This window comes from Lycorma delicatula, chromosome 2, assembly GCF_047948215.1.
Source record: "Lycorma delicatula isolate Av1 chromosome 2, ASM4794821v1, whole genome shotgun sequence".
NCBI classification, from domain to species: Eukaryota; Metazoa; Arthropoda; class Insecta; order Hemiptera; family Fulgoridae; genus Lycorma; species Lycorma delicatula.
In genome coordinates, this window is record NC_134456.1 from 23,829,430 (window position 1) to 23,856,582 (window position 27,153).

The window sequence follows — 27,153 nt, forward strand, 5'->3', positions numbered from 1 at the left end:
TGGTAGCAACATTGATTTTTTTTCAAACATCATTTGTTTTCAGTAGTTTATAACAAATCATCATAGAATGCTACATATGTCTCAACAATGTTTAAAAACATAAAAATTTATAATCGAAATGTGGAATCTGTGACACAGTTACATATTCGTGCACTTCATGATATTTAATTAACCAGACAAAAGCATAATTTATCGTTTGGTTAAAAAATTTGAATAGAATTTTCTCTACTTTATGATGAAAACAAATTCACAAAAGAAACGCAAAAAAAATTGGTTGATTTACACATACTTTTTTTATTGCAATTTTACTTTTTTTTACTGAAAATGAAAGACCCTTTATTAAAAATAATAATAAAGTTAGCACACTAATGGCATAATTACACACATCATTACAGACATAAAAAACAAAAGTTGTAAAGGTTGAAAATTCCTCCTATATAATATAAATTACATTAAATATGACATGTACTGAGAATTAACAAAACTATGAACACAGAAAAAAGAGCATATACTATACAGAGTATTCTTGATGGTAGTCAATGCTGACATGGCTGCCACACTGAGTTATCTCAATAATGGGCCTCAAATGTAAATAGTGCCAGTTGATGTCAAGTAGATAGTTTGATAAACTGGATGCAGAAAAAAATTGTAAATAATTGTGGCAGCTCAGAATCTTGTTATTTGGGAAAACAACATGCAACAAAGAAGTGCACTTTTCTTACATGTATGAAAAGCAAGAATGTTTAAATAAAATTTTATGGGTAAAATGCAGATGTAAAAGATGGTTCCATCCACAATTGATTTTTGGAAATTGTTGTTTCTACAGAAATAAATTATCCAATTACTGAAGATTTTGTATTTTTTGTCCTTGCAGGGGAAAAAATCAAAAGACCTCATTATGTATATACTGGTGGCCCATTAGATTATCACAAATTTGACTCTTGCACCATTTAAGAAGTGCATCATGGTAAGCAACAATTTTTGCAGTAGATGTCAGTGTTATTGCAATTTTTGCAGTAGTGTCTGTAATCAACACAGCGAACTGGTCAGTGAGTATCGCATCTTTGCACTAATTTATAAAGTGTAAAAGTAAAGTGCAAGTGCTGAGAGTATTTCAATTACACTTTAAGATTGCTCGGCATAATTTAATTTCAAGTTCATTTCCATAGTTAAAAGGAATATCATGTTAAAGAGGGTTAGACAACTTGATGCTGTTAGAAATATTACTTACTAATCAGTTTGTTTTCAAGCACTTGGTATATACCCTTGAACAGTGGCGGCTCACATATAGGCAATGTGGAACTGCATTCCACTTGATATTATTAATAACATTTAATATAATCAGTCCTCTTTTCTTTACTTGTACAATGTATAATCCTTAAGCTTAATGTCAGTTAGCCATCCCCCAGTTATGAAAAAGATACAAAAATCTTTGTATGGAACCGTGCACTTCACAGTTCCAGCAGCATGGTGTTTGGAATATGGTGGAAGGAATTTGAAAGTGGTTTAGTTGTTTTTTCAGTAGTGATCAGAAGATAGCAGAAAGCAAGAGCTCTTTAATTGTCAAATCTGTACAAAAACACGCTGGAAGGGCGAAAGAGAAGATAATTAGTAAAAACTAATTATGTATTTGTTTCTGTGTACATAGAAATTTAAATTAAGCACCACTGTAATTCCTGTTAAAAACACTGTAGTCCTACAGTGTTTTTAAGTGGACATTTTAGTAAGTTATCTACTAATACTAAAAAATATTATCTGTATTGACATATTATTATTTATTTGGTTAAACCAAATATGGTTTTTAAGCACATTGTACTTAAAATCCGTGTAACACATTCTTGAATGCGATAAAGTGTAGAATTAGATTATTATCCTGCTTCCAGCTATTCCATTTGATTCTTTATTTTACAGAAAACTTTATCCACAGCCTTGAAAATGCCCAGAAAAAAATTTTCTGGAGCAGCACTTCCACTAATTTTAGCTGCAAGCCACCACTGCCTTGGAAACAGGAGAGTTGAGCGAGACAAGTAGTGGCAGTCCAACAATCTCTGCCCAGCAACAGTCTCTTGCTTTATATATCTCTCAAGGAAGTCTTTTATGGATGAAATTAAGATCATAAAAAATTCAACTGAACCCATACGAAATTCAGATCATGCAGAAATTAATACCAAATGCTAATCTCACTCACCTACAGATTTATAACACTATGTTAGACATTTTAAAGGACGATCAAACTGTTTTTGAGAAGACTTAATTTCATGTCTTAAGAAGATTTTTTTTTCATGAAGATTTTTTTTTATGTCTTAAATCAACAAGCTGAACTTTTGTTTCAGGAATGATAGCAAACATGAACAAGTGTTTGTAAAACCACTGCACAGTGCTAAGATGACATTCTGGTATGGGATGTTAGTTTAGGCATCACTAAGCCCTAATGTTTTAAAGACAAAAATCAAACTGTGACTATAACAGCAACTAGTTACCACAATATGGTTAAACTATGGAGTTTACTGATACAGAAGATGGTATACTCTATTCTGAACAGGACAGCTCAAGAGCACACACATCTTGGGTTTCAAAGGAAATAACATGTTATTTTTCACAGGATGTGAGATTTCAAGTTTTGGAGACATCAGTTGGCCAACAAAGGTCCCTGGAAGTAATGGTATCGGACTTTTTTCTATGGGGATACTTAAAATCAAAAGTATATGCTATCAAACTTCAAAATGTCTTAACGACTAAAGGAATGTATTAATGCTGAGGTATGAGAAACAAACACTAATTTACTGGAGTACGTCTATGATTTTTTTTTAAAATGTTTATCACCAGGGAGGCCATTTAACTTTGTCAGTTCAAAAAGTACAACCTTCATTGTAAAAGTGAAAATATGATTTTATTGTAAAAATAAAAACAACACTTTATGCCACTACAATAGAGTTAACTTTTTAACTTTGAGAGCTCTTTTTATGATATAAAAAAAGAATATAAAATGCTTTACATATGCTATTGAAAAAGCATATGACTGCCTCATTCGTGGCTTGTCATTAATTATTTCCCCCTCAATATGACACATGAATCAAGTAGAGGCAGTAAGAAATATTTTGTACAAATGTCTTTTACAGGAATTTTCAGAAATATCCTTCTATAACTAAAAAGTGAATTAATAGATTTATTCTAGTGATTAATTTATAGAGCTTAAATAAATTTCATAATTTCAATGTTCATTGATTGCAGTTTTGAAATGATTAAAATTTTTCCCTTAATAATGGTATTACAGGAATAAACTTACAGAAAGCTATTCATAAATAATTGTAGGGATAAATTTTTTTTAAATTTTGATACTGTTTTTAATATCACACATTTAATTCATCTAAGAAGAGATAATGAAATTTTTTACTGGTTAAAAATTTGCTAAAACTATTTTTATTATAGACCTCATACTGACAGCAATATATTAAAAAAACTATTACTATTAATACTTTATATAAATCTGTTCTGAATAAAACAATAACTTTTGTAAAAATTGTTATTTTTTAGATGTACATAATATTGAAATATCAGTGAATCTTATTGATTTTATAAATAAATTTTCATCATAGTTATTGTTCACTAATCTTTTAATTTTTTTAATTATTTTTTAAAAATCATACTTAAAATCTCATTTACATTATTATATATGAATTAACTTGCTTGCATTATATATTAATCTGAATATGTACAATAATGTAATAAATAATATATAGATATATTAAAATATGTAAACAAAATACAAATTATTTTCTTTCAATAAATTACTCTTGACTTCATAATTAATCATTCTTTTACCTGTCTGTAGCATACTAGTACCCAAAATAACATATACAGACTAAAAAACAGGTGGCAAGAAAGTGATTGTACTGTGATTCACACAAAATAAGAGAATAGTTTTTAATTTTATAACGTTAACAAATTAATTATTTAAAATGCAAAATAAAATCAAAAGCCATTCTATAAATTAAAGAACATAATCAAATGATATAATGAAAAAGTCCAGTTATTATGCTACAGTGTATTTTTATCCAATTTTTTTACCAAAAAATGTCCAGACATGGCAGCTTTTGAAATGTATTATCAACACAAAGTAAATTCTCACAAAAAAGTGGTTTTGTAGCATTAAATTATTTAGAAACATATATATATATATATATATAATTTGTTTATTTATTTACATGTACATATCTTTTATATAAAGAACTTAAAAAACTAATCGTTTACTTACACAGTAAGTATAGAATGGTGCATGTAAAACCAAACCCAAAGAACACAGTTTTATTTAGGAATAATTTAGAAATAACTGAAAACAAAATTATTTCTGTATAAGAAAATTTACTGTTATGATTTTACAAATTAAATTTTATAAATATTTTATCTTCTACTTCATAGCCCAGAGTGGAATTGTTCCCTACGGCCAAAGTAGATAGTTAGCTAAGCTTTTGAAGCATGTTCAGCAACACATTACTACATTCAATGACTGCAATATTGCTTATCTCTTCATTACATCAAAGTCATAATCAGTTATTCATCGTTTAACTTAATACTTTCACTTTTATTACCTTAGGATATTCATCTTCAGAGCATTCATACATAAATATTAAAGATAAAATATGTTAAACTGCTTCACAATAAAAAGATAATAACTGGAATGGCAAGACCCACAAAAGAAGTGTGCATAGTTTTAGTGATCTCTCAATGGCCACTGATATAAGTATATCGGTGTACATAAATAATATATGAATCATTGTGTGATGGATTCAGTTTTATTTGCACCACTCAATAAGAAGTAGTTTTAACCCCCAAAAATTAGATATACTTTTAATGTTATTTCACTTTCATATATAGAATGTACAAGAATAAACTTAAACTATAATATTTATAAAAATAAGTATTTATAAAATATAATGTAATATTACAATAAAATAAATAAAAACTTACTGCAACACTAATATACATGTTACTGTATACTTACACTCATGCAGTTACTTAGTATACTTTCAAATAATATTTAAAAATATAAAGACACTACTTTATTAATGAACAACAAAACTTAGATGGAGAATGTAGCTGATTTAAAATAACAGTTCACTTCTCAGGTGATTGTTGCTGAACAGGAGGTTTATTGCCATTATCACCACGCATAGTGTCTATTTTAGCACAAATCTTTAACGCTGGACCAAGTTTCATAGCCATTGCAGACATTAAATGGTCTTCCTTAAGTAACATTAATGCCTGTCCATCAATTTCTTGTATCGCAAAGTCTTCAGCATAATCACAACACCCAGGGAGTGCACGAATAAACTCACACACGTCAGTTACCTAAACATATTTAAGAAATGTTTCAATTATTGTTTTCTTCTAACAACAAATAAGACAAAAATAATATTATTAATAATAATTATCTAAATCATTTTAAAAAATAAATGTATATAAAATTATACTAAGCATTGTCAGCAAAACTCTTACCATATGTTAATTTATTTAATTTTTGTCTATGGTTTTTCTAGTACTTTCATTTAAACTTCATGAAGGTATTTTCTCTACATTATTTACAAGAGAACCTTATATGGTATGTTTAATATATTGATATGAATACAAAATTAGAATACTTACAATATTTGAAAAATTAAAGCAAGTAATGATTACTAAGATAATTTTAAGTTTGTGGAAATAATCAAAGTTAAAATGTTTTACATATTAATAAAAATAACTTGACTGTTATGGTTACTATTATAATTCCATGTAATTAATCATGAGCTATTTATGGTGTGATTTATAAACAAGTGACATTAGAGTCAACCCGAAATGCAAAACCAAGAAATGTTAAGTATATTTATCAAGACCCACATTTGCTTTCATTAACAGCTAATAGTTGTGAGACCATTATTAGCTAGCAATAAAAAAAACATTAGCAACAAAACAGCATTTGACTTTTTTTTTGACTATACTTTTTTTTTTATAAAGCTCCCATTATAGAAGCATTAATAATGATGACAAATTTTATAATCTCCTGATAAAGAATGAAGTTACTTCTGAAGTGACAAATTCTGAAATGATCTCTTAATTTCTTTATAAGTGTCAACCCACTGACTAAAAAAGAATGTCTACAGGTATAGACACAATGAGAAAAAAATCACCTGCAAACTAAATCTGGACTATGAAAGAGTTAATCCCTTTTGCTTGCTCCACCCAAATGATGAAGTGAACTGGGTTCAAGCAGTACTAAGCATTGCTTACAGATTACACCAGCACCAAATATGAGCAGACGGTGATTCGAGCAGTCTGACACAATTTCATATAAACAACAATTCTTGAAATTGTAAGAAAAGGCATAGCAAAAGTCAGTTTTTTAACTATGAACTGACTGTTTTTTATAAAGATTTAAGTCAACAGTTCACACCAAATCATTTACTGATAGTACATGATCACCTGCAATGCACATCTCGTATCCTTGTTAACTCCTCAAACAGTTTTTTATACATGCCATTACTCATAATATTTTGTGTAGTGATGAAATTCAGGAGGTTACATCTTTCATTAAAAATATATATGTGAAGCCATATTTCACAATAAGTAGATTCATCGACTGATTTCAGCACCGAAGACAGTAAAATGTATACATGATTTGTCATTATAAAGGCATTGAAATACCATGTATATATGAAATGATTACAACACTGTGTGGAGATATTCATAAATTATACTTAATTTCGAAATGCATCATGCGCGCACGCACGTGTGTGTGTGTAAAATAAGTATAGCAAGGGTAAAAAGTAATTACAATCAATGACCTACTTTGGAACACCAAAGTATTATTCATACAATGATTTCTACAAACAATAAACACATCTGATATTCAAAAAAGTGTAGATCTACCAATATTTGTAACAATAAAAATTAAAAAAACCTTTACTAAATGGATTAGTAGATTCTGTTCCATTACATCATCAATTCAGCACAAATGTGATAGAAAAATAAATCTCCAGTTATGGTCCTTTGTTAAAGCTAACCTTTGACAGCTCTATGTTAAAAAATATATATAACAAGATACTGACCGACCACTGCAAAGGATTCACTTTAGGTGCAGAAGAGTTTGGAGAATCAGTTGTGGAACTATCTTCTGTGTCCATTCCACCACCAGCATCAGCCGCTTCAGATGGACTTAAAGAACTTCCAGGGCCAGAAGCAGCAGAATCATTTGTATCCAAATCTATACTTTGCTGATCTACTCCAGACTAAAATAAAGAACATTAATCAAACAAAACATATCATTTCCAAATAATTCCAAACAATTTTTGGTGTTTTAATTCCACACACACACACACACACACACACACAATATATAATCAAAATCATAGGTCTACTTTTTTCTCTTTAAAGATACTGCACAATAGTCTCTAAAACTAACAATTTTGTACATCTTACATAAGAAAAAAATATTTGAAATAAAAATTGTGGTAAAAATATGTTTGAGTTGCATCATAATTGCACATAAACCATACTATTTGTCAGCAAATATTGTTTTTCTTAAATACAAGCTATTTTCTTATTACTGTCTCTTTTTCAATATTCTGTAAACAAAGTAGATGAAATTATTTCTATTTGCTAAAAATAATAATAGAATTTTGGCCAGATAGATCATATCAATGGATGAACATAAAGCAAGAATTTACTTCAAATAGAAAAAAAATGTAAATTTTTTTTATCAAATATGAACAAAACCTCATACAATACAGAAAAAAAAATTTTTTTTCTTAATTAATAATTAAAATCTTGATAATTTTATTAAAATTTCACTAATTCTAATAAAATACACAGGAAAAAATCACATACAGAAGGACAACTTTGCTTTTCAAAAAGAAACGGCTATAAACATTGTTATGATTACATTAAAGTACCCTCATTTTCACCTAATACCAGATGAAATTTTAAAAGCCTATGAGGGAGTAACCAAAAAAAAAAAAAAAATAAGTATTATTTGATTGAGTTATTTTTATTTAACATCTTGTAAAGATCAATCCCCTTCAAGATACTGTCCATTAGATAAAATGCACTGGTTTTTTTTTTTCTGTAGGGAGTTATTTCAACAGTTTTCATATTCTCCTGAACTAATGCTACAGTGACTTTTTCTTCACCTCTTCTATGTGCTGAAAATGCTTTCTCTTTAGGTTTTTCATTCTTGGGAATAAGAAGTTTCAGGGGGCTAAGTCAGGCACAAGTAAGGAGAGTGAGAAACTGTTGTTATGCTGTTTTTTGTCATAAACTGGTTGATTTTCAATGCTGTACAGGTAGGCACATTGTCATGATCACTACAATTCAGGTGGTTTTTTTCTCACTGCCTAACACAATTGCTTAAACACTTGCAGATAATAATGTTAGTTTGCTGTGATGCCCTGAGGAACAAATTCAATGTGAACAACTTCTTTGATGTCGAAAAAAGAAACCATCATGGAATTTACATTTAATTTCACTTGACATGTTTTTTTTTTTTGATCTGGACGATGAACCTGTCTTCTACTGGGACTGCTGTTTTGTTACGGGTCATAGCCATTGACACAAAGATTCATCCCCTGTTATGATTTCTTCCAAAAAAGTCAAGGTCAGTTTGTGCCTGTTCTTTCAATTCCCTCTGGTCATTGGAAAGCAGTAGTGAAACAAACTTTGCTGCAACATGTCTCATGTTCAAATCTTCAGTTAGGATTCTTTGGCACAAACTCCAGGAAATCCCAGTTATTTCCTCCATTTGTCAATCGTTCTACAACAATCAAACTTGATGACATCGCACACTTTTTGAACATTTCTGTCTGCTCTGGTTGTTGAGGGGTGACCCAAACAGGGTTCATCTTCAAATGACATTTGGCCACTTCTGAACCGAGCAAACCACTAGTAAATTCTTATGTGGTTTAGAGCTTCCTTCCTATAAGCTTCCTGAAGTATTGAAAACTGTTTCTTTAACAGAAAACAGAATGTTGGCGCTTTGCTCCTTAAAGTTTATCATTGCAAAATCGCTGAGAGCCTTGGGAGGGGCTAAAAAAATAATCACCATGTCCATTGCAATGGTTTCTCATGAATACCACTCGGCCAACCGAGCAGTGAGTGTCAAGTAAGCATACCTTGCAGGAGAGGGCAGCACTGCCAATCCACTTATCTAAAAAAAATAATTATTTTTTTTTGCTACCAGTCCCATATTTCAAGTTACAATAAACTGTAATACATAATATAACAGTTTAATTGGTCCAACATTTACTTACTGTCATGTGATTTTGAAAATTAAAAAGTAAACATCTAAATAAAAAAGTAGTTCATCTAATACAAACAAATAAATATCATATTAAATTTAATAAACAACTGAATTTAAATGGCTATTAATAAAAATTATGAAAAAATCACTCATCTGATCAAGAAATAAATAATTACAAATTTTCTTTATTCAAGTAAAAAATAATTTATAAAAAAAAAATGTAAATAAAAACTACATCAAAATAAAAATTTTACATTTCTCAATCCTACCCATGATAATAAAAGTATCTGTAAAATGTAATGCCTTCCACAGTCAATGGAATGAGAAATACCTGAGGCCATAACAGTGCAAATACATGCATAATCTACAGGAAAGGATTAACCTCATCCACATATCTGTAGGTATAACAGATAAAACATGTAAGCCAAATAGTGATTTTGTTGATCATTTTGAATAACATAATAAAATCCTTATAATGGCATATGTCAAAACAATGTTTTGACATATGCCATTAAAAAAATTATATACATAAATTTTATAAGATTACTATTTATCTGAAAAAAAAGCAGCATTTATTTTTATAATTCAGAAACGTTGATCACTACAATAATCAACATTCAAAGTATAAAAAAAAAAGACTGTAAATGCATATTTAATAAGATTTTTCAATAAATTTGTTAACAGTTCACCAAATTCCAGCATTAAGAAATTCTAACGATAACCCATATCTTAAAACTTATAATCATTTAAATCATTATATATTCAAGAAACTGAATAAATTTCTTAACTTTGAAACCTTATATACACTATGGTAACTTTTATATATATACTGTAACTCACCAAGTGCTGTTACTGAATTATCTATTATCACTATTAGCATAATCGCAAATGATGTAAAATTAGATAAGTCTAAAATATCAAATTATGTTCTAAGAACAGTAAAAAAAGTCAAAAACTAATAAAATTTAATAACTTAAAATTCAAAAAAAATGAAAGTTACATAATAAGACTCATCTTTATTGATAAATTTACCCTACATGTACACTAAAGAAAAAAATACTTTGAAAATAATCATAGTAGGCCCTTATAAGCATAAACCACATCAATAAATGTTTTATTTTAATATTAAATAATAATTCATGACAATAGAATTCCTAAACAATAATGTATTATATATTTAAAAAAAGAGTATTATTGTAGAGCTAACCTTCGCTGATTAAATTTATATTAAACATCATAAGCAGCCCTCTATTTTTTATCATAAATGCTGCAAATTAAAACTGCAAATTTGATCTACTATAGTGCACTATTATTTTATAACAGTTTTTAGGGTTACTAAATTCTGTGTGTTTTAACCATACTGTGTATACAAACAAGGTAAACAGAAACCAAATTTTTCTAATGGAAAATCCAATAAAATGAACAAACTTTACACCATATGCATCCTTGTAAAGTAAATTTTACAATTCGCAGGCAATGCAAAGCTATGTGAAAGCATGCTTCCCTCGAGTTAAAAAAATGAGGCTTTCTTTTTAAGTAAGTGTAATTAATGTTAATAAAAGAATACAGCAAAAAATACCATATAAAAGTATTTCTTAATGACCAAACCATAACATAATATTAAGCTGAAAACATTTACAAACCCATTCTTTGCTGCTTGGGTCATCAACTCCACTTTCACCATTTGTAGACAGAACACTTGATTTATAAATGCCTCCAGTAGCTCCTCCAGATACACGTTTACTGCAAGCAACACTGGCCCTGTTATAAAATTTAATTATGCTTTTCCAAAATATTACTAAATGCAATAAAAAAAAAATCTGAATTTTTCATTTCATTCATAATATAGAGACCACCTTATAGTAAAAATTTTATCAAAAAATTGCAAAACAATTAAACAGTCCACAAGTTTCATTCTTAAAAATCACAATAACATAGATCTTTAACCATAATTTTCAAACCAACAATTTCTACCATGATCATTAATATTAATTCATTAAATACTCATATATTATAAAATCCCATTTAATATAATAGTTGTACTACAATCGAAACATTTTTGTTCAGTAAATTACTGTTTACTGAAATTAACCATGTATTTGTTTTGAAACACAAACATATTTCTAAGTAGTATCTGCTTTAAATACTTTAAATTGATTTTTAACATGCAACTAAAAATATTTTCCTCATTTATACAAATAAATGAATTTAAAAAAATTAATTTTATTGTATTTATATTAGCTTTGAAAAATATTTCCAATTACTGTACTTTATTTAAGTTAACAAAATTACGTCATATCCTGGTTGGTAATGAAACACAGGACCAGCTGAACAAGAAACAGGCATATTAACACCATCCATGTAGTCGGTTATTAAATCACAATTTCAATCAATTAAACATTTTAAAATATATTTATTTAGGGTTATGTACTGCTTTTAATCAGAAATGTTTTATTTATGTACTGCTTTTAATCAGAAATGTTTTATTATACCTTTGGCTGCATTGTTATATTTGATTTATTTTAAGCATTAATTAGTAATATAATTGAGTCATGCTGGGCCATCTGTGTCAAGAGGTTTTAGTGGTTTAGATATTTTTATGCTAAATTTACCCTTGTAACTGGGATTCCAGTTACTTTAAAATGAAAGCAAATTTATATATACATTTTTTTTTACTCTTATTTTAAAAACATTTACAAATATACATTTTATAGTGTTTTGTAAATATTCTTTATATCAGTGTTAGTATGTCTTATCTCTTCTTTTTTCATTTACTTATTTTCTTGTATAAAATATTTCCTTACTGTCTTCTGGTAACAATTATTTAACAACTGGAATGATCATCTAGTTTGAAGCCTTAAGTAAAACCTTTGAGAACAATTTATGAACATTTGCTTATTTCCAATTTATAAGCTTTACCACCAGAAACAGAGTGTACATTAATCTCAAGTGGAACATAGTTAGTTGTTTAGCCTTTGTGATTAATAAGAACAGTTTATTAAACACAGCTTTCAACACTTTCCATAAAATTCATTTTATTTTCAAGATTTACTCCCACAGAAATTGAAGCATCAAGCTGAAAAGAATTATTAAAAGAATTGCTCTCTGAAACAATGCAATTTTATTACCATCAATAATGCTAAAGTTATAAGTTCTGTACAGCAGTATTTCACACTCACTGGAGTAATACAAACTTGTAATTAACAACTGTACTTAACATGTTGCAATAATAATGAAAAAATAATCCATTTTAAAATTTATAAAAAATGATGGTTTACAGAAAAATTATTTATTATGATTGTATTGTTGGTATAAATAAATAATTGCTACATCATAATTTGATAGCATTTTTGGTTTCTCTTTCTTTAATAATATAAAATTCATTGTTTTAGATATTTTCATAAACTCCATTTTTTATGCATTCATTTTATTTATTTAGAATTATTCTGTTTCATCATCTCTTTCATCAGAATGTAAAATGCACTTTTTTTCAAAATTGAAAGTATTTTTGAACAAATAAGATAAAGCTTTATTGCAAAAAAAATTGTTTTCTATAAAATTACAACATTACAAGTAATAATTCTGAATCAGCTCAACATGGTACTAAATTAGCTGCTTCAGAAATTAAGTAAATGAAATAAAAAAGCAGTGAAAATCTTTTTTACTATTTATGAGCAAAATAAAAATGTCAATACATAACACAGGTATTCACATGTAGTTGTGAAAGAGTATCATTAAACGGTTAATGAGACAGATTAGTATATGTACAAGCAGTCATCAGATGACTGCTTGGATCTCCCCAAAACATATAAATAAACAACAATATCCAGAATTTATTAATGCTTATAATCTTACCAAAAAAAACTTAAAAATTCTTTATAATTCAACTTTTTGAAGTCACGACCAGCTTAAAAACAATTAGCAAAAACAAACTAATCTTTAATCTACTTCAAATAGAAGAATTAAAAAAGAATTATGTTTTAGATTTTAATTTTTTTATGGGGGTTACTATTTATTTTACTTACCATTTTTAAGGTTTATTCTATTTAAAATATGACCATAATTATAAAAAAAACCTTTCCTTGCGAATTAAAACCTGTTTGCAAGAAACTTGTCTTTATTAAAATAAGAAAAGGAACACATAAAAATTGCAACTGAGTGCAAGCTAAGGTTTTCTGGAATGCAGGAATAAAAATTATTTTTACCCAAATGTGGCCACTAATTTTTTTTGAATTTTCACTGAATATCCTTGAATACCAAGCTGCTATCAGGCAATACATCAGTATACCCTAAAACCCAAATACAAAGCAATGGTGAAAATGTTTTTTCTGTTTTAGTTATTACAACAAAGCTTCTATATTTCTCCTAACAAGGTAATCGCAACTTTTCTTCTTTTAAAAATTTTTACAGATAAGCCACCTGGAAAAACTTACCAAGGTAAGCTTACCTATTGTTAATAAACAATTACGAGAACCTCCTATTTTTTGAAAATTTTTTAAAAATATTTAACTTTTACATAAGACTGTGACTATATACCTGAAAATAATACACTAATAAAATAAAAGTATCAAGAGTTTTAACAATAATTTTATTGCTAATTATTATAAATTAACATTATTTTTCACACCTTATACTTATTGAATGATATGCAAAACTTTGTCATATAAGCAAGAGTAGTTTGGCAATACAGAGAAATAAAGATGCCTAGTAAAAGTGAATCACGCAAGGCTAGTCCCTACCACAATAAATAATTATTATGCATTAAATAATTGCATGCAAACACACAAATATCATCAGTCTCAAACACAAACTCACCTTTTTGCACATCCCATAGAACAAAATCTTTTTGACTTTTTGAATTTCGCTCGAAGATCCAATTTTCCACAAAACTCACATTTTGCAAGATCACTGTTTCTCTTAGGTACACTAGCACTATCAATTCTCTGCTTCTTCACTGTAACATCATGAAAACATTTTTATAATTTTCTTTTTATATAATGAAAAAAGAATTACCCAATTTAATAAATAAAATAAAATTAATATTATAATTTTTTTTAAACATTTATTTTAAATAAAAATTAATACACTTAACTAAGCTTAACATATTTTTAAATATGTCCAACCCGACATATTTCTGAAATTACTTAAAAGTCTTAACAGTTTACTGAAACACTCAACTTTATTTATTCAGTTGTACTTTTCAGAAATGGTTTGTTTGTTTTAATTACACCATAAAATTCACAACTTGAAAGTTCTGAATTAATTTTAACATTTAGCCGATGTTTAATAGTATATACTGAAAGTCTACCCCTTTCTGCAGACCAAATGTTCCCTGTAATTGAAAAAACTCTCTCAACTGGAGCAGATGTCCCAGGCAAAGACATCGCAAACTCAACCATTTTAGAAATATTGCAACGTGAAATATCAGTCTTTTGAAACACCTTAAAAATTGCTATTCACTTTTCTTCCATAGTATTTTTTAGAACTTGAACCACAACCTACCCTTTGGTTTTGAATTACCTAGTTCAATAATGTAAGTTCAACAAATAGGTAGGTCACCAATATTTATGGAATCTTTTGTGATTTCATTAACAACTTGTGCACTCTCTTCTAAATCAGCTTTATTAACTTACTAACTTTATCAAAACTGGTTCTCCACAGCTCTATTATAAAAATTGTCTACGCTTGAGAAGAATTTTTGTTCCTGAACATCATTATTTTCTTTTACAATGCATAGCAATTCTTTGGCAGAAGATGGTATAAATTTGTGGGTTTTTCTTTCCTGAAGTTGACAAATTAATTCAGAATATGTCTAAAATGCTTCTGTTGCTGTGATAGAATTAGCTTCCAATTTCAGAACAACATTATTAAATAACTGTAGAGATGCAAATAAAAATTTCAAAAACACGTCACTTTCTAGATTTTCAAAAATCAAATAATAATTTGGGCATTTGTCACAAGATAAAAAGTATGATTTTAGGCCATCAAAAATGGAAAGAATTCTTTCTATTGCAGGTAACAAACTAAGTCACCTTGTGCTGCTATGAGATAATACTTTTTTGTAATCTGTTTCCACAAATTCACAGAACTCTTCATTACTCTTACTGAGTATATGTGAAAATATTTATCAATTTTTATAACAATAACTTCTGTGTCCAGGGGTAGAGAATCACATGCTGTTTGTAATCAATTGTGTACGATGTTTGCTGAACAACCAATTCCTAAAATAGGTCTATCTAAATCATTTTGCATTTTTCTGAATACATTTTCACTCCCCTTTCACTTCACACCACCAAATTTACTGTTAGTGTTATCAGCAGTATAACAAACAAACTTTTCTTCAAGTTTTATTTTTTCACACACTGCAAAAGATACTGAGTCAAAATTTGAGCAGGTTCACCAGGCAATTCATCAAAATTTAAAGGTTTAACTTGAATTCCCTCCTCCAGACTGAAATATCTTACAAAGATCAGAGCAAGTTTTACTTCACTTCTGTTTTAGCTATCCATCATTACTGTTACATAATTAATGTTTTCAAAAGCCTACAACACGTTATCAAATATACATGGTGAAATAACGTTAACAATAATTGCCTTGGTTTTGGTTCTAGCAGATGAAAATTTTGGGTCATATAACTTTTTAACCAGTTTAGTGTGCAGTCTGATGTTTTGAAACTGAGTTTGTGTCTAGTATTGTGGTATAAAAATGTAGCTTCGTTAGCAACATACTCCAGATCACCGTTATTGTTATCCCCATCTTTGGCTTTAAAAAAATCTCTTATATTTTCTGAAGCAGTAGCATTAATAGAACTCCATGTTTAGCTATTTTCGTGTGGTCTTCAATATCAACCTTTCCTTTATGTGCATCAGAAAATTCTCAGTACATAGTGTACAAAAAATACGTTCATTGTTACTGTCATTACACAATTTCAAACATTTGTATTCCTGTTGCAGGTTAGCATTAAATATACATTTTCTTTTGCTCATTGCTAAACGATGAGACAAAAAACAAATAGAGATAAAATGATCAAAAACATGTAGACAAGTTACTTCACACACGAAAACAACATGAACTCATTGCCCTGGTTGTGTTACTAAATGAATAAGTAATAAGTTGTGACAAGACCGGTAGCAACACCACCACCAAAATCGACGTCAACGTTTATTCCAAGGTCAGCTGAAATGCTCACCAGTAAGAGAATGTTCAAAAGCGCAATGTCCGAACATATAGGTCTAAAATCAAAACAAATTCTCAGCAGTCATAAAATTCTCAAACCCCAGACAGCACTAAAATACCAGGACTGTCTGGGCTAATCCCAGACATATGGTAAGCCTACACTTAACATAAAAGACAACATTAAATCTAACACAATTGCAAATAAAGATTTTAAAGATTTTTTAATTGCATTGTAAAGATTTTAAACTTGATGCTTACAAGGAATATTCATTTCATGAAAACCACAAAACAGTATATAAAGAACTTCAACAAATTTTAATTGGCTGATTTAAATTTATAATATATTTCTTGTGGATTTTCCTTAACAAATCATTCATCTTTTGTTACATATTTTGTTAATCATTTAATGTTGCACTGTGTTTTCATTAAATTTTTATGTGTTTTTGTTCCTTTGCTGTCACAATAAATAGTTTTTGTAACCAATCTCTTTATTTTATGAGTTTTACATGACATGGTAGCACAGCAGGTGGTTTTCAGTGATTAAAACATTAGACAGAAGATAGACCTGCTGTTTTTCTTTTATATTGCTGGAGATATGAATTTAATGTTATCAAAGCGATGTGGTATTTTTTTACTTAGAGTTGGCAATTCATGGACTACTTTATTTCAATGATGTCAGAAAAACAAAAGTAAAAAAATTAAGTTTTATAAAACCTTATTTTTCGACACTGAATTTTGTTTTACGTCAGACATCTTAAAATTACTGGAGGACCTGCTTTATCCTTTCCCAGCACAAATTACATAAGAAATCACCAACTTTACTCCTTAATTTGGGTCCCAAAAATTACAGGAGGGCTTCTTTTTATCAGAAGAGCTGAAATCCAGGAAAAATCTTTCATTAGACGTAACTCAAAAACAAACAGTTTTCAGGCCTATGTTTATATGAACTTTTTTCATTATTTTCACCAGTAAAACATATCTTGTAAGTTTCTTTGATTCTTTGTTTCTTCATGGGACATGCCGTATAAGTATATAAGAGTACAGTGTAAGGAAGAACTTACCTTTTCAGAAGAAAGGATTAAGTGAAGGAAAAACTGCATTATTTATTGAAATGGTGAAGACTCAAGCTGAACTAGTATTGAAAAGAGCTCTGCACTGATGTTGGCAAAGAATGTGATAATCCAAGTGTTCATAAATACACTTAAGAAATAAATTTCCAGCATTTTATGATGGCACCTTATACTCTACAACAATGTGGAGCAGCTGAGAGAGAAGACAGGATTCATTTGTGAGTGGCAAGATCCTGGTTGCATTCTGCACCCCATCAACCCAAATAACTCTGGGGGTGAAGCAGTCCATACAACAACACCAATGAAAGTGAAAGGAAAGGCCCCTATTGAGGTATTTCTGAAAAGGGAAGTGAATATCAATCATCTTGGAACCTGAATATTTTGCTTGGATTCTGACCAGAAAAGAAGAAAATTTGATGCAAAAAGGGATATATGGTGGGACATGCAGACTGTGGTTATAGAGTCTACTTTCGGGATAAGTAAAGAGTTATTGCTTGGAAAGCTGTTAAGTTCAGACAGGAAACATTACAAGAACCTGAAGCTCATAATTTTTCTTAACCTTACTGAAAGACCTAAGGAGCCAGAAGATGAGTTGATTACAATGATAGCAAAATTTTTTTTTTAATGTTTTTCTGTTATACCATTTCTTGAATTGCTTTTTTTCATACATTATAGATCTGTAAATACAATTTTTCTATCACCCTTAGTTGTAAATAAATTACCTTTAAAAAAAAATTAAGTTAAAATCTGTAAAATTTATAATTTTGCATGGCCATACCTGTGTTAGAATGATTTCACTGATGCTTTTCTTTTATAAATAGCCTCAGGCACATCCCAAATTAATGTACAACTGTAATCAGCTAGCATGTTAGTATTCAATTTCCCCTTTATAGCAGCTTTCCATCACCGAAATGTCTTGGTGGAAACATTCACACCATGTTCATCACTTGTCGGATTTTTAACAATCATCTTTAAATGAAGCCCAATCTGCACTTTCTACATTATTTAACAATGAGTTAAACACATCATCTTTGATCAACTCTCTTATTTGAGGACCAAAAAATATTCCTTCTTTAATTTTTCCTTCACTTACATTCAGAAATTTCTGCCTGATGTACAAAAATCCAGGACTATCCTTCTTCATTGTTTTTACAAAAATTTTCATTAGTCCTAGCTTGATATGGAGTAAAAATATTTTTTGGGTTCAACTAAGGGCTCATGAATAATATTTTTCCCATTTGGAGTTAAGCTGTCTCATTTCTCCACTCTTTGATAACATAATGTTTATCCCTAGCTCGGCTGTGCCATTTGCAACAAAAACACATGTACTTAGTATAGCCTAACTGCATGCCTAACAAAATAGCTATAACCTTCAAATCGCCACATATATTCCAGCTAAGTTTTTTATAATTTATATTTTCAAGAACATCTCTCATCACATCATATGCCTCTTTCAAATTAACACCATAAGAGATTGGATATTGTTACTGTCGAAGGATATTGTTACTGTTCTGTAAAACCACTTTTAAACTATACTTGGACGAATCTATGAAAAGGCACCAGTCCTCAGGTTTATGAACTTGTCCTAAGTGCAACATAAGGTCATCAATATTTGTGCAATAAACCAAATTATTTTCGTCAATAAAGTACTGAGAGTGTTCTTTTTGTTGGCTTCAAAAGCCCAACATTTTTGTATTTTTTTGAAGTAAATTGTAACCTTGCAGTTTTGATCCTAACAGTTCAGCTTGATTTTTTGATGAATTTAAATCTCTAACAAAGTCATTTAATTAACCTTGTGATAAAAGATGTGGCTTATTGGAAGATAATTCAAATTCAAAATCAAAACCATTATTTTCTTCTTCAGTACTACTCTTCTTCTTCATCGCTGCTTTCGAAACATACATTCACAGGTGGCTCAGGAACTGGAATAATTTCACTGTGAGGTACAGGCCTGATTGCAGATTTTAATAAAGGAAATTTTACAGTATGTTTAAACAAAACTTGTTAAACAAAAGTAACAATCGGTTACATAATCCTTTGGTTCACGTCAAACCATAAGCAAACCAAATGGCAAAACCTTCTGTTTACCTTTCAGCCATCCTCTTAAATATACAGAACAATTAGTGCATACTACATGAGTAGCCCACATCTTATCCTGATCACCAATTCTACACTGAAAGTACATATTATATGCTTTTTTTTAACTAAAGGTGTAATGTTTTTTTCTATTTGATTTTATGGTAAACTCACTATGTTCATAACAATAGGCATCCACATCATTTACACAATTTTGAGACATTATGAAACTGCATTGTTAACAAACTTAAAACAGCAATAAGACTGAACAAAATTAATTCATTCCTAAATCTAGTGCTTAATACAAACAACAACCCTTTGTTTTCAGCTACATATTTTGACCTATACAGACATGATTAATCTTGTCCATGAAGGCTCACTCTTCAGTATTAGATATGATGTCATAGTATGCGACTATAATATGATTTAATTCTTTGTCTAGTATTGTTTATTTATAGCTTACAAATTATGTTAACAAAGTTAAACAATAAAAAATGAGCTAACAAAATACAATATAGGAGTTTAAAATGCTAACTATACATTGAAAAATGAATAAATCCTTTATTAAATTTTTTTCAAAAATGATGGGCGATAGAAATATTCTGAGTTCATATTCGTTTTCAGCATCAAAAAAAAAATTAAAATCATATATTGCATGTTGGAAACAAAAATTATGTTTATCAGTGTTATTAAAAAGAACAAGAATAATCAACAGATGAAAATTTGATTCCTCATGTAGAAGCAACAGAGAATAATGAGGATAGATACCATAAGAAACCAGGGGGACAAATAAAGAAACCTTCCCAGTATCAGGACAAGGAATATCTTTTTCTTCTCCATGGAATAACTTCAAATTATCAAGGGGCTGTGTAGAGTGACAGAGCTTCTTAATTAAAGGAAGCGATGAATGAGAAAATAAATTTTCTTTTCTTCATCAGAATCAAACATGCCAGCTAAAAGAGAAGCCTCCAGATTGTTGAGAGGATAATTGGTGGATGTATGCTGTTAAAATTTGAATAATGACAATGATATCATTGCATAAAGCCAGAATAAAGCAAGACTAGTCTGTAAGGGTTATAGTCAACATGCAAGGATTAGTTATTTTGACACAGTCAGCACTATTTTCTGCTCAGAGACAGTCAAAGCACTTTTAGTTTTCCTCAATGGGCAACTAAACAAGAATGTGCTCAGCACAACCTCATGGATATGAGGATGGAACACAAAAAGTATGCAAACTACTAAAAATTTGTATGGCCTTAAACAAGCTTCGAAGTGCTGATAAAAATGTCTTACTGACTTCTTACAGCAGTGTACTCTAGAAGAAAGCAAGGCAGATTTTTGCATGTATCACAGTAAGAAATAACAATGATTTTTCAAGTTGATGACGGTCAGTCTTCAAAGATCATGAGGCTTATCATAAAGTTAAATTCTTGATTCGAATTAAAATCATATGAAGTGGAAAATTATCTTGGAATAAAAATTACTATAACAGATAATTTTATGGAGATAGACCAGTCAGTATATGCAAAGATAAGTCTACAAAAATATGGGTTTAGTGATGAAAAACTTTATCTTTACCAATTGAACATAGTTTGGAACCTGAACTCTCTTCTAATCTCTGATGGTGAACAATACAGGAAAATGGGTGGAAGCCTATATTATTTAGCTTCAGGCACAAGACCAGACTTACATTTTGCCTTCTGGAACACAGAGTCAACCAACAAAGGCTCATTTTAATTTGATAAAAAGAATTTTATTGAAATCTAATCCTGAAGATGGCATTAGATATAACAAAATAACCAATACATAGATTGAAATTTCAACGAACAGTGTTGTACACAACTCCCATCAGACCAAGAAGTCCCATCATCCCAGAAGTGGTGGGATGAATCTTCCCACCATTATAATACAATAGTAGCCAATGTAAAACCAAATATACAGATACTTACATGGAGGTACATCAGCATCCATAATAACATTCTGTATTTTTTCTTTTTCTGTTCTCGCTGATTGAGCTAATTCAGTCAGTAGTGATGACCTACTCACAGGGAATGGTTCAGAAGCTGTAAATTAACAAAACAATTATATTATTTCAAAATAATTTAATGTTCAGAAATATTTTACACATGAAATCAAGTATTTTCAAATAAATAACTTTTTTATACATAGGTTAGTTAAAAATATCATATTAGTCCAGTGCAAGCATCAATTAAATTAAAGACTACAGTTTTGAAACATGAAATAAAAGTTAATGAATTGATTAAACAAGACCACAATCTCAGCTAAATATGCCTAACAGATAAAATTATTATTAAAAGAATTAGTAGGTCATATCTTTGGTTATCACCAAACATTTTGTACTCAAGAGCTCTTGTAATGTTTTCAGAAGAAAACAAAAAGAGTTCAAAATGGCAAATAACTCTTTAAAAGATACAGTGAATTCCTTTTCAATAAGTAGTGATGAAAGTTATGCTAATATTATGGCTCCAAGAAAAATAAATCAGAGCCTGTAAAACTGCTATAAATAATCTCCTTATCTGAAAAAAAATTGTTAAATATAGCCTCTTTGATAAAGATTCTTTTGACTGGTTTTTGTTGTTTTTTTTTGAGGATTCAAAACATGTCAATCTGAATAAATATCAGGAAGCATGATACTATGTCATACTTCATACTAATTTTGTTTTATTCACCGAGACTTGGAACTATGAAAACATGTTTGCGTAGTTCAAAAATCCATATTATTCTATCTATCACAAACAACACTATATCCCAAAGGATAAAATTTTATCTTCCACATTTTCTGAATTGACTGGATTTTGTGCCCACCAATTTTAATCCTAACAGACAATAATGTAATTTAATTTATTATAGATTATGCTGTAAACCAATAACTTCATTCCAGATTTGATGTAGACCATATCATAAATAAAAGTAGTCATATCAATCTAAATTTTTCATTGATAAATGTGAAATCGTATCACATGATGGGGAAAAATTTGTAATTGAATGTATAGAAAAAAACAAATGCATACCACTAGCTGATAATATACCACTGCAGCAATTCACTTACAATAGGATATTTCCACTGAATGAAGAATAAATACCTCATACTTCACGCACATTAATACTGTTTTCTGATTAACCACTACTATTAGATGATCTTATTTTTGTGCCATACAATATTTTTTAAATCCTTTAAATTTTTATTTTTTTTTAATTTGAGATAAATTAAAAATACACAACTGCCAATAATTTAGTAATCCTTAACTTTAAGTTGATTTCAAAAATTAAAATTTTAAGAATTATAAAACATCAATATCTTCTGATCATTTTTTCTTTTACTGTCTGTATAAAAAAGAAAAGACTTTCATAAGAAATTAAAAATCAAATTAAGTATAAAAAGGAATGGTATGTTTTGATAATAACAAAACTATGAAAATATGATATATTAACAAATCTGAAAAATCAGGTAAAGATGATATAAAAAGAAATTTATGCATGCATTCAGTAAATATCTCTGGAATCCCGAATAGGTATATTTCTTACTCTAACTTAATTCATTTTCTTGAATTTGCGTACCAGAACACTTTGAATGTCCAATGACATTAGATTATCATTATACTCTAAATCAGTGATTCCCAAACTGTCAACTGTGTGTTTGCCAAACTGTCAAACTGGGGGCTGTGAAATATTGTAAAAGCTTCATAATTAATTGAACCAAGACATTTATAATTATTAATTTAATGTTAATAATGTAGAAGAAAAAAGTTAAATAATGAAGATACACAAATTTTATTTATTTTTATCTCTTACAAGTTAGTCATACTTTTACTTAGGGTAGGGCACCATGGAAAAACTTTAATTGAAAAAGAGCACTACAACTTGGAAAAGTTTGGGAACCAATGCTCTAAATGATATATCAAATATTGAGCAATGGTGAGAAGAGAAAATTGAAAAATATCTTTATAAATTTTCCACTCAAGTTATGGAATAACACAACTAGACAACAATAATGGTAAAAAATCATTGGATTTGGGAAATAGTATGTTTCAATGTGCATAAAGAAATCATGAATTTACAGTGAACCCTCCCTTTTTTGCAGTTTAACAATAAAAATGATTTTCTTTTTGTAGTTTGACTCTTGCTTTATCAATTTTTATACAATCTCTGTTTAATAAAAAAAAAATAAGAACCAGTAATACATTCACCACAATTAGTTTTTTTTTTCAAATTAACGGTATTCTCTTGATAAGAAAGAATGTATAAATAAATACAGAACATATATGTACAGTAGTAACTACTATATGATAAAAACGCAATTATATTAAGATAATATCTAATATATTAATATATTAGATTAATGTTCATGACTTTATAATACACTATGTTATATTTAAGAAATTAACCCAATAATTGTTTAATAACATAATTTATTTCAGAAGAAAATCTCACCTTCCTGTATAACATAACCTTCAATGACATGAGTTAACACCTGATGAGGTTTAACCATAGCTTTTGGAAGTCCACGATCTTTTACAATTTCTTCAGAAGGTGTACTACCTACTTCTCCATTTACACTTCCTGTAGTAGGCCCTGAAATGTATAAAAATGTTATTATATATAAATAAATACTGTTTAATTATAAAGTATACACAACAATACTTTCAATTTGTAAACATTGAGGTTAAATTTTCACTATGTAATAAAACAAAATATCATATGATTTTTCTCAGTTTTTGTCAACAGCTGTTTACAATACATCACTTCTCTAACAACAATATAATGATTTTTGACATGTACTGCTGACACTATGATATTTAATTAATATAGCATGCCACTGCATAACACTTAACAATAAATATTATTTAATTCCATTAAAATGTCATCAAATAAAAAAATAAAACTAAATACAATTATATAGGAAACAACATTTATCAACAGCTTAACAACATTTAACAACCAACTTCAAAAAATAACCGTACCTCACCAAAATTGAAAACAAACAACAAATAAGCTAAAGTTACAATAATATACAATGAGGTAAAATAGAATTTAGAACAATTTTAACAACACCTACACAAAAGATGGTTGCATGTAAAAAATATATTGTTTATGTAAACATATAATATTAATGTAAAAATTATTATTACACTGACTTCAGTAGAATACATTTTAATTTACTAGTGTATAATTTCTCTTTGGTAAATTAAATACAAAATAAAAAAAATAATATAATTAAAATTATCTTTACTTATTATTTTAATAATCTATCTTCTATATACAACATTCATTGCAATGCATATACTATGCAATACAATGAATGTTGTTTTAGTTATAATTTTAAATATTTATAAATAACAAATAAATACACTTTTCACCAACCATCCTGATGTAATTTTAAAATTGTCACAAAAAAAAGACTTAAAATTGTAAGCAAAATGTTTGCAGTGTATTTTGAGACTAAGAATAAATTATATTTAATTTATATATATATATATATACTAAAAAACTTACTAAAAAACTGAATTTAAGGAAACTTAATAATTTGATAATATTATAACATTCAACTAAATATTTTAAGTACTGGTAATGATAATTAATTATCCCATCTAAAAAAAAAAAAACATTACTTCTTGAATTATGATTATTTAAAGAAATTAATATTTAAAAAATGAGTAAATGTTAAATGTTAATGTTAGACATATAATCAGATAGGTTATAACATTTTTAACACTTCCTTTTTAATGAATACAAAAAAAAATGGATAGAAAGTGATTATATATTATATAAATTAAGACAACAAACTGAAAGACTACAAATTAATAAACTGAATACACATCTTAATTATAGTTTTATTCATAACAGTAAGTTTGGTGGTTTATTATTTTTTTTAATTTATATATACGTAATTAAGATGCCCCATCGGACCACAATAACTCTATAACAAATTTAATTTTAACTCAGCCATCCATACAAGCTGTTCTATTCAAATATGACAAACACACACTTGCTATGTTTATACTTTTTTTTTCATTTTATAGTATTTTAATTAAATTCAAAAGGTTATTAAATTATTTTAATCAATAACAAGCATTACCAATGCTTGATAAACTTTAAAAAAATTGATATACAAAAAAAACACAACAGTGGAAACTAACAGACAGTATATTATCAAAACAAAAGTTAAGAAATGATCCTACCTAATAATACTGTTTCTGAATTTCAGCAATCCATTCTTAATTAATATTAAGTACTTAATACGGTGTATTATTGTTAATAGATCGTAATCACACATAAAATCTCCTCCTCCGTGAGCAAGTCCACACACACTCTATCCAAGGACCCTCAATTATATAAGTTTAACCTTTTTGGGACTAACATTCTGTAAATCCTTGTTCATCCTCAAACTAGGTTATTTTATTAAAGTTACTCATCTTTATGTAGTCATTATCTGTACGATTTATCACTTCACATTTACTACGAATGAATATTATTTTAATTCATTAAAATTTTAAAACAATTTTTCTTATTTATTTATTTTTAAAAACAAATTTTAAAACTCAATTTCTATTATAAACATAAACAAAACTTCCTTTGAACAAAACTAAAGACTTTTCAAATAAGGACTTTTTTATTTTGAAAAGAATAAAACATATTAGAGAAATTTTTTTTCAATTTATGTAATAATTCTTGAATTTTGAAAAGACGGAAACCAGGTGGTTTATCTTTATTTTATTGGTAAAATGAAGCATACTAATAATGTCCTAATATCTGTCTTTAGCCATCATTTCGGAAAATATTGGGGAATGTAAGAGCCTGTCTGTTGACCAGTACTCTTATATAGAAACTAGAGCACAGCTCTCTAGAGCTATACTCCCTCTGCTTGGCATAAGCATGGCCAAGCTCAAAAATGTATACGGTTCATCTACGTCAGTTGGTTTTCATTGCTGTAAATTTGAATGAGCAATTGGTTTGTTCAGAGGCTTGCTATAATATGTGTCCATTTCATTCACCATATGTGCAATAATTTTGAGCGATATTAGAGCTTTAACAAGAAGAAATAAATCCTGGACATGAATGCAACAAATTGGCCATGTTTGGCAACAAGTTCAACAAAACTTACAGAACCTAATTTTAGAATGCTGGAAACATGTTTTTGTTCTCTCTATTTTTCAGCTATTAGCTACAACTTATCGATAGTGCAAATAGTTCAGTTTAAAGCCTATAAAGTACACCATATATTGGTCAAAAAATTATATTAGTCATGTTAACATGACAATAGTATTCAAATGATAAAATTCTAAAATAAGTTTATGCAACCATAGTCTGTGTGGACAGTTTACTGCAGTCGCTAAGCGCGACACCAGTCCCTAAAAGATTAATTATTTATTTTAGATTAAATTAAACAACCAAATTATTACTTTCTTCTCTACAAATATTTATCAATATTAGCAGTAGATAATTGGTGAAATTAAATGGCAGAATTCAGATTTTTCTTCCTACATTTTAAGGTTAAATGAGTTTGAATTTTTTTTAATACACACACTTATCTGATAAAGA

The 27,153-nt window shown here is 28.5% G+C and overlaps 1 protein-coding gene across 4 annotated transcripts in view; it reads right to left on the reverse strand.

The window, feature by feature from the left end:
• Window positions 1-3,689: 3,689 nt before the first annotated feature.
• Window positions 3,690-27,153, reverse strand: part of LOC142320561 (uncharacterized) — a 105,141-nt gene continuing 81,677 nt past the window's right edge. For 3 of the 4 annotated variants that reach the window (XM_075358483.1, XM_075358481.1, XM_075358480.1), the window contains exons 12-17: window positions 24,046-24,186; window positions 21,543-21,656; window positions 14,087-14,225; window positions 10,915-11,032; window positions 7,086-7,265; window positions 3,690-5,349 (exon numbers count right to left, since the gene is read on the reverse strand). In XM_075358483.1, coding sequence (XP_075214598.1) covers window positions 5,116-5,349; window positions 7,086-7,265; window positions 10,915-11,032; window positions 14,087-14,225; window positions 21,543-21,656; window positions 24,046-24,186 — 926 coding nt within the window. In that variant the 3' untranslated portion in view covers window positions 3,690-5,115. The remainder of the gene's footprint in view (window positions 5,350-7,085; window positions 7,266-10,914; window positions 11,033-14,086; window positions 14,226-21,542; window positions 21,657-24,045; window positions 24,187-27,153) is intronic. The other variant, XM_075358482.1, reaches the window with a different exon arrangement.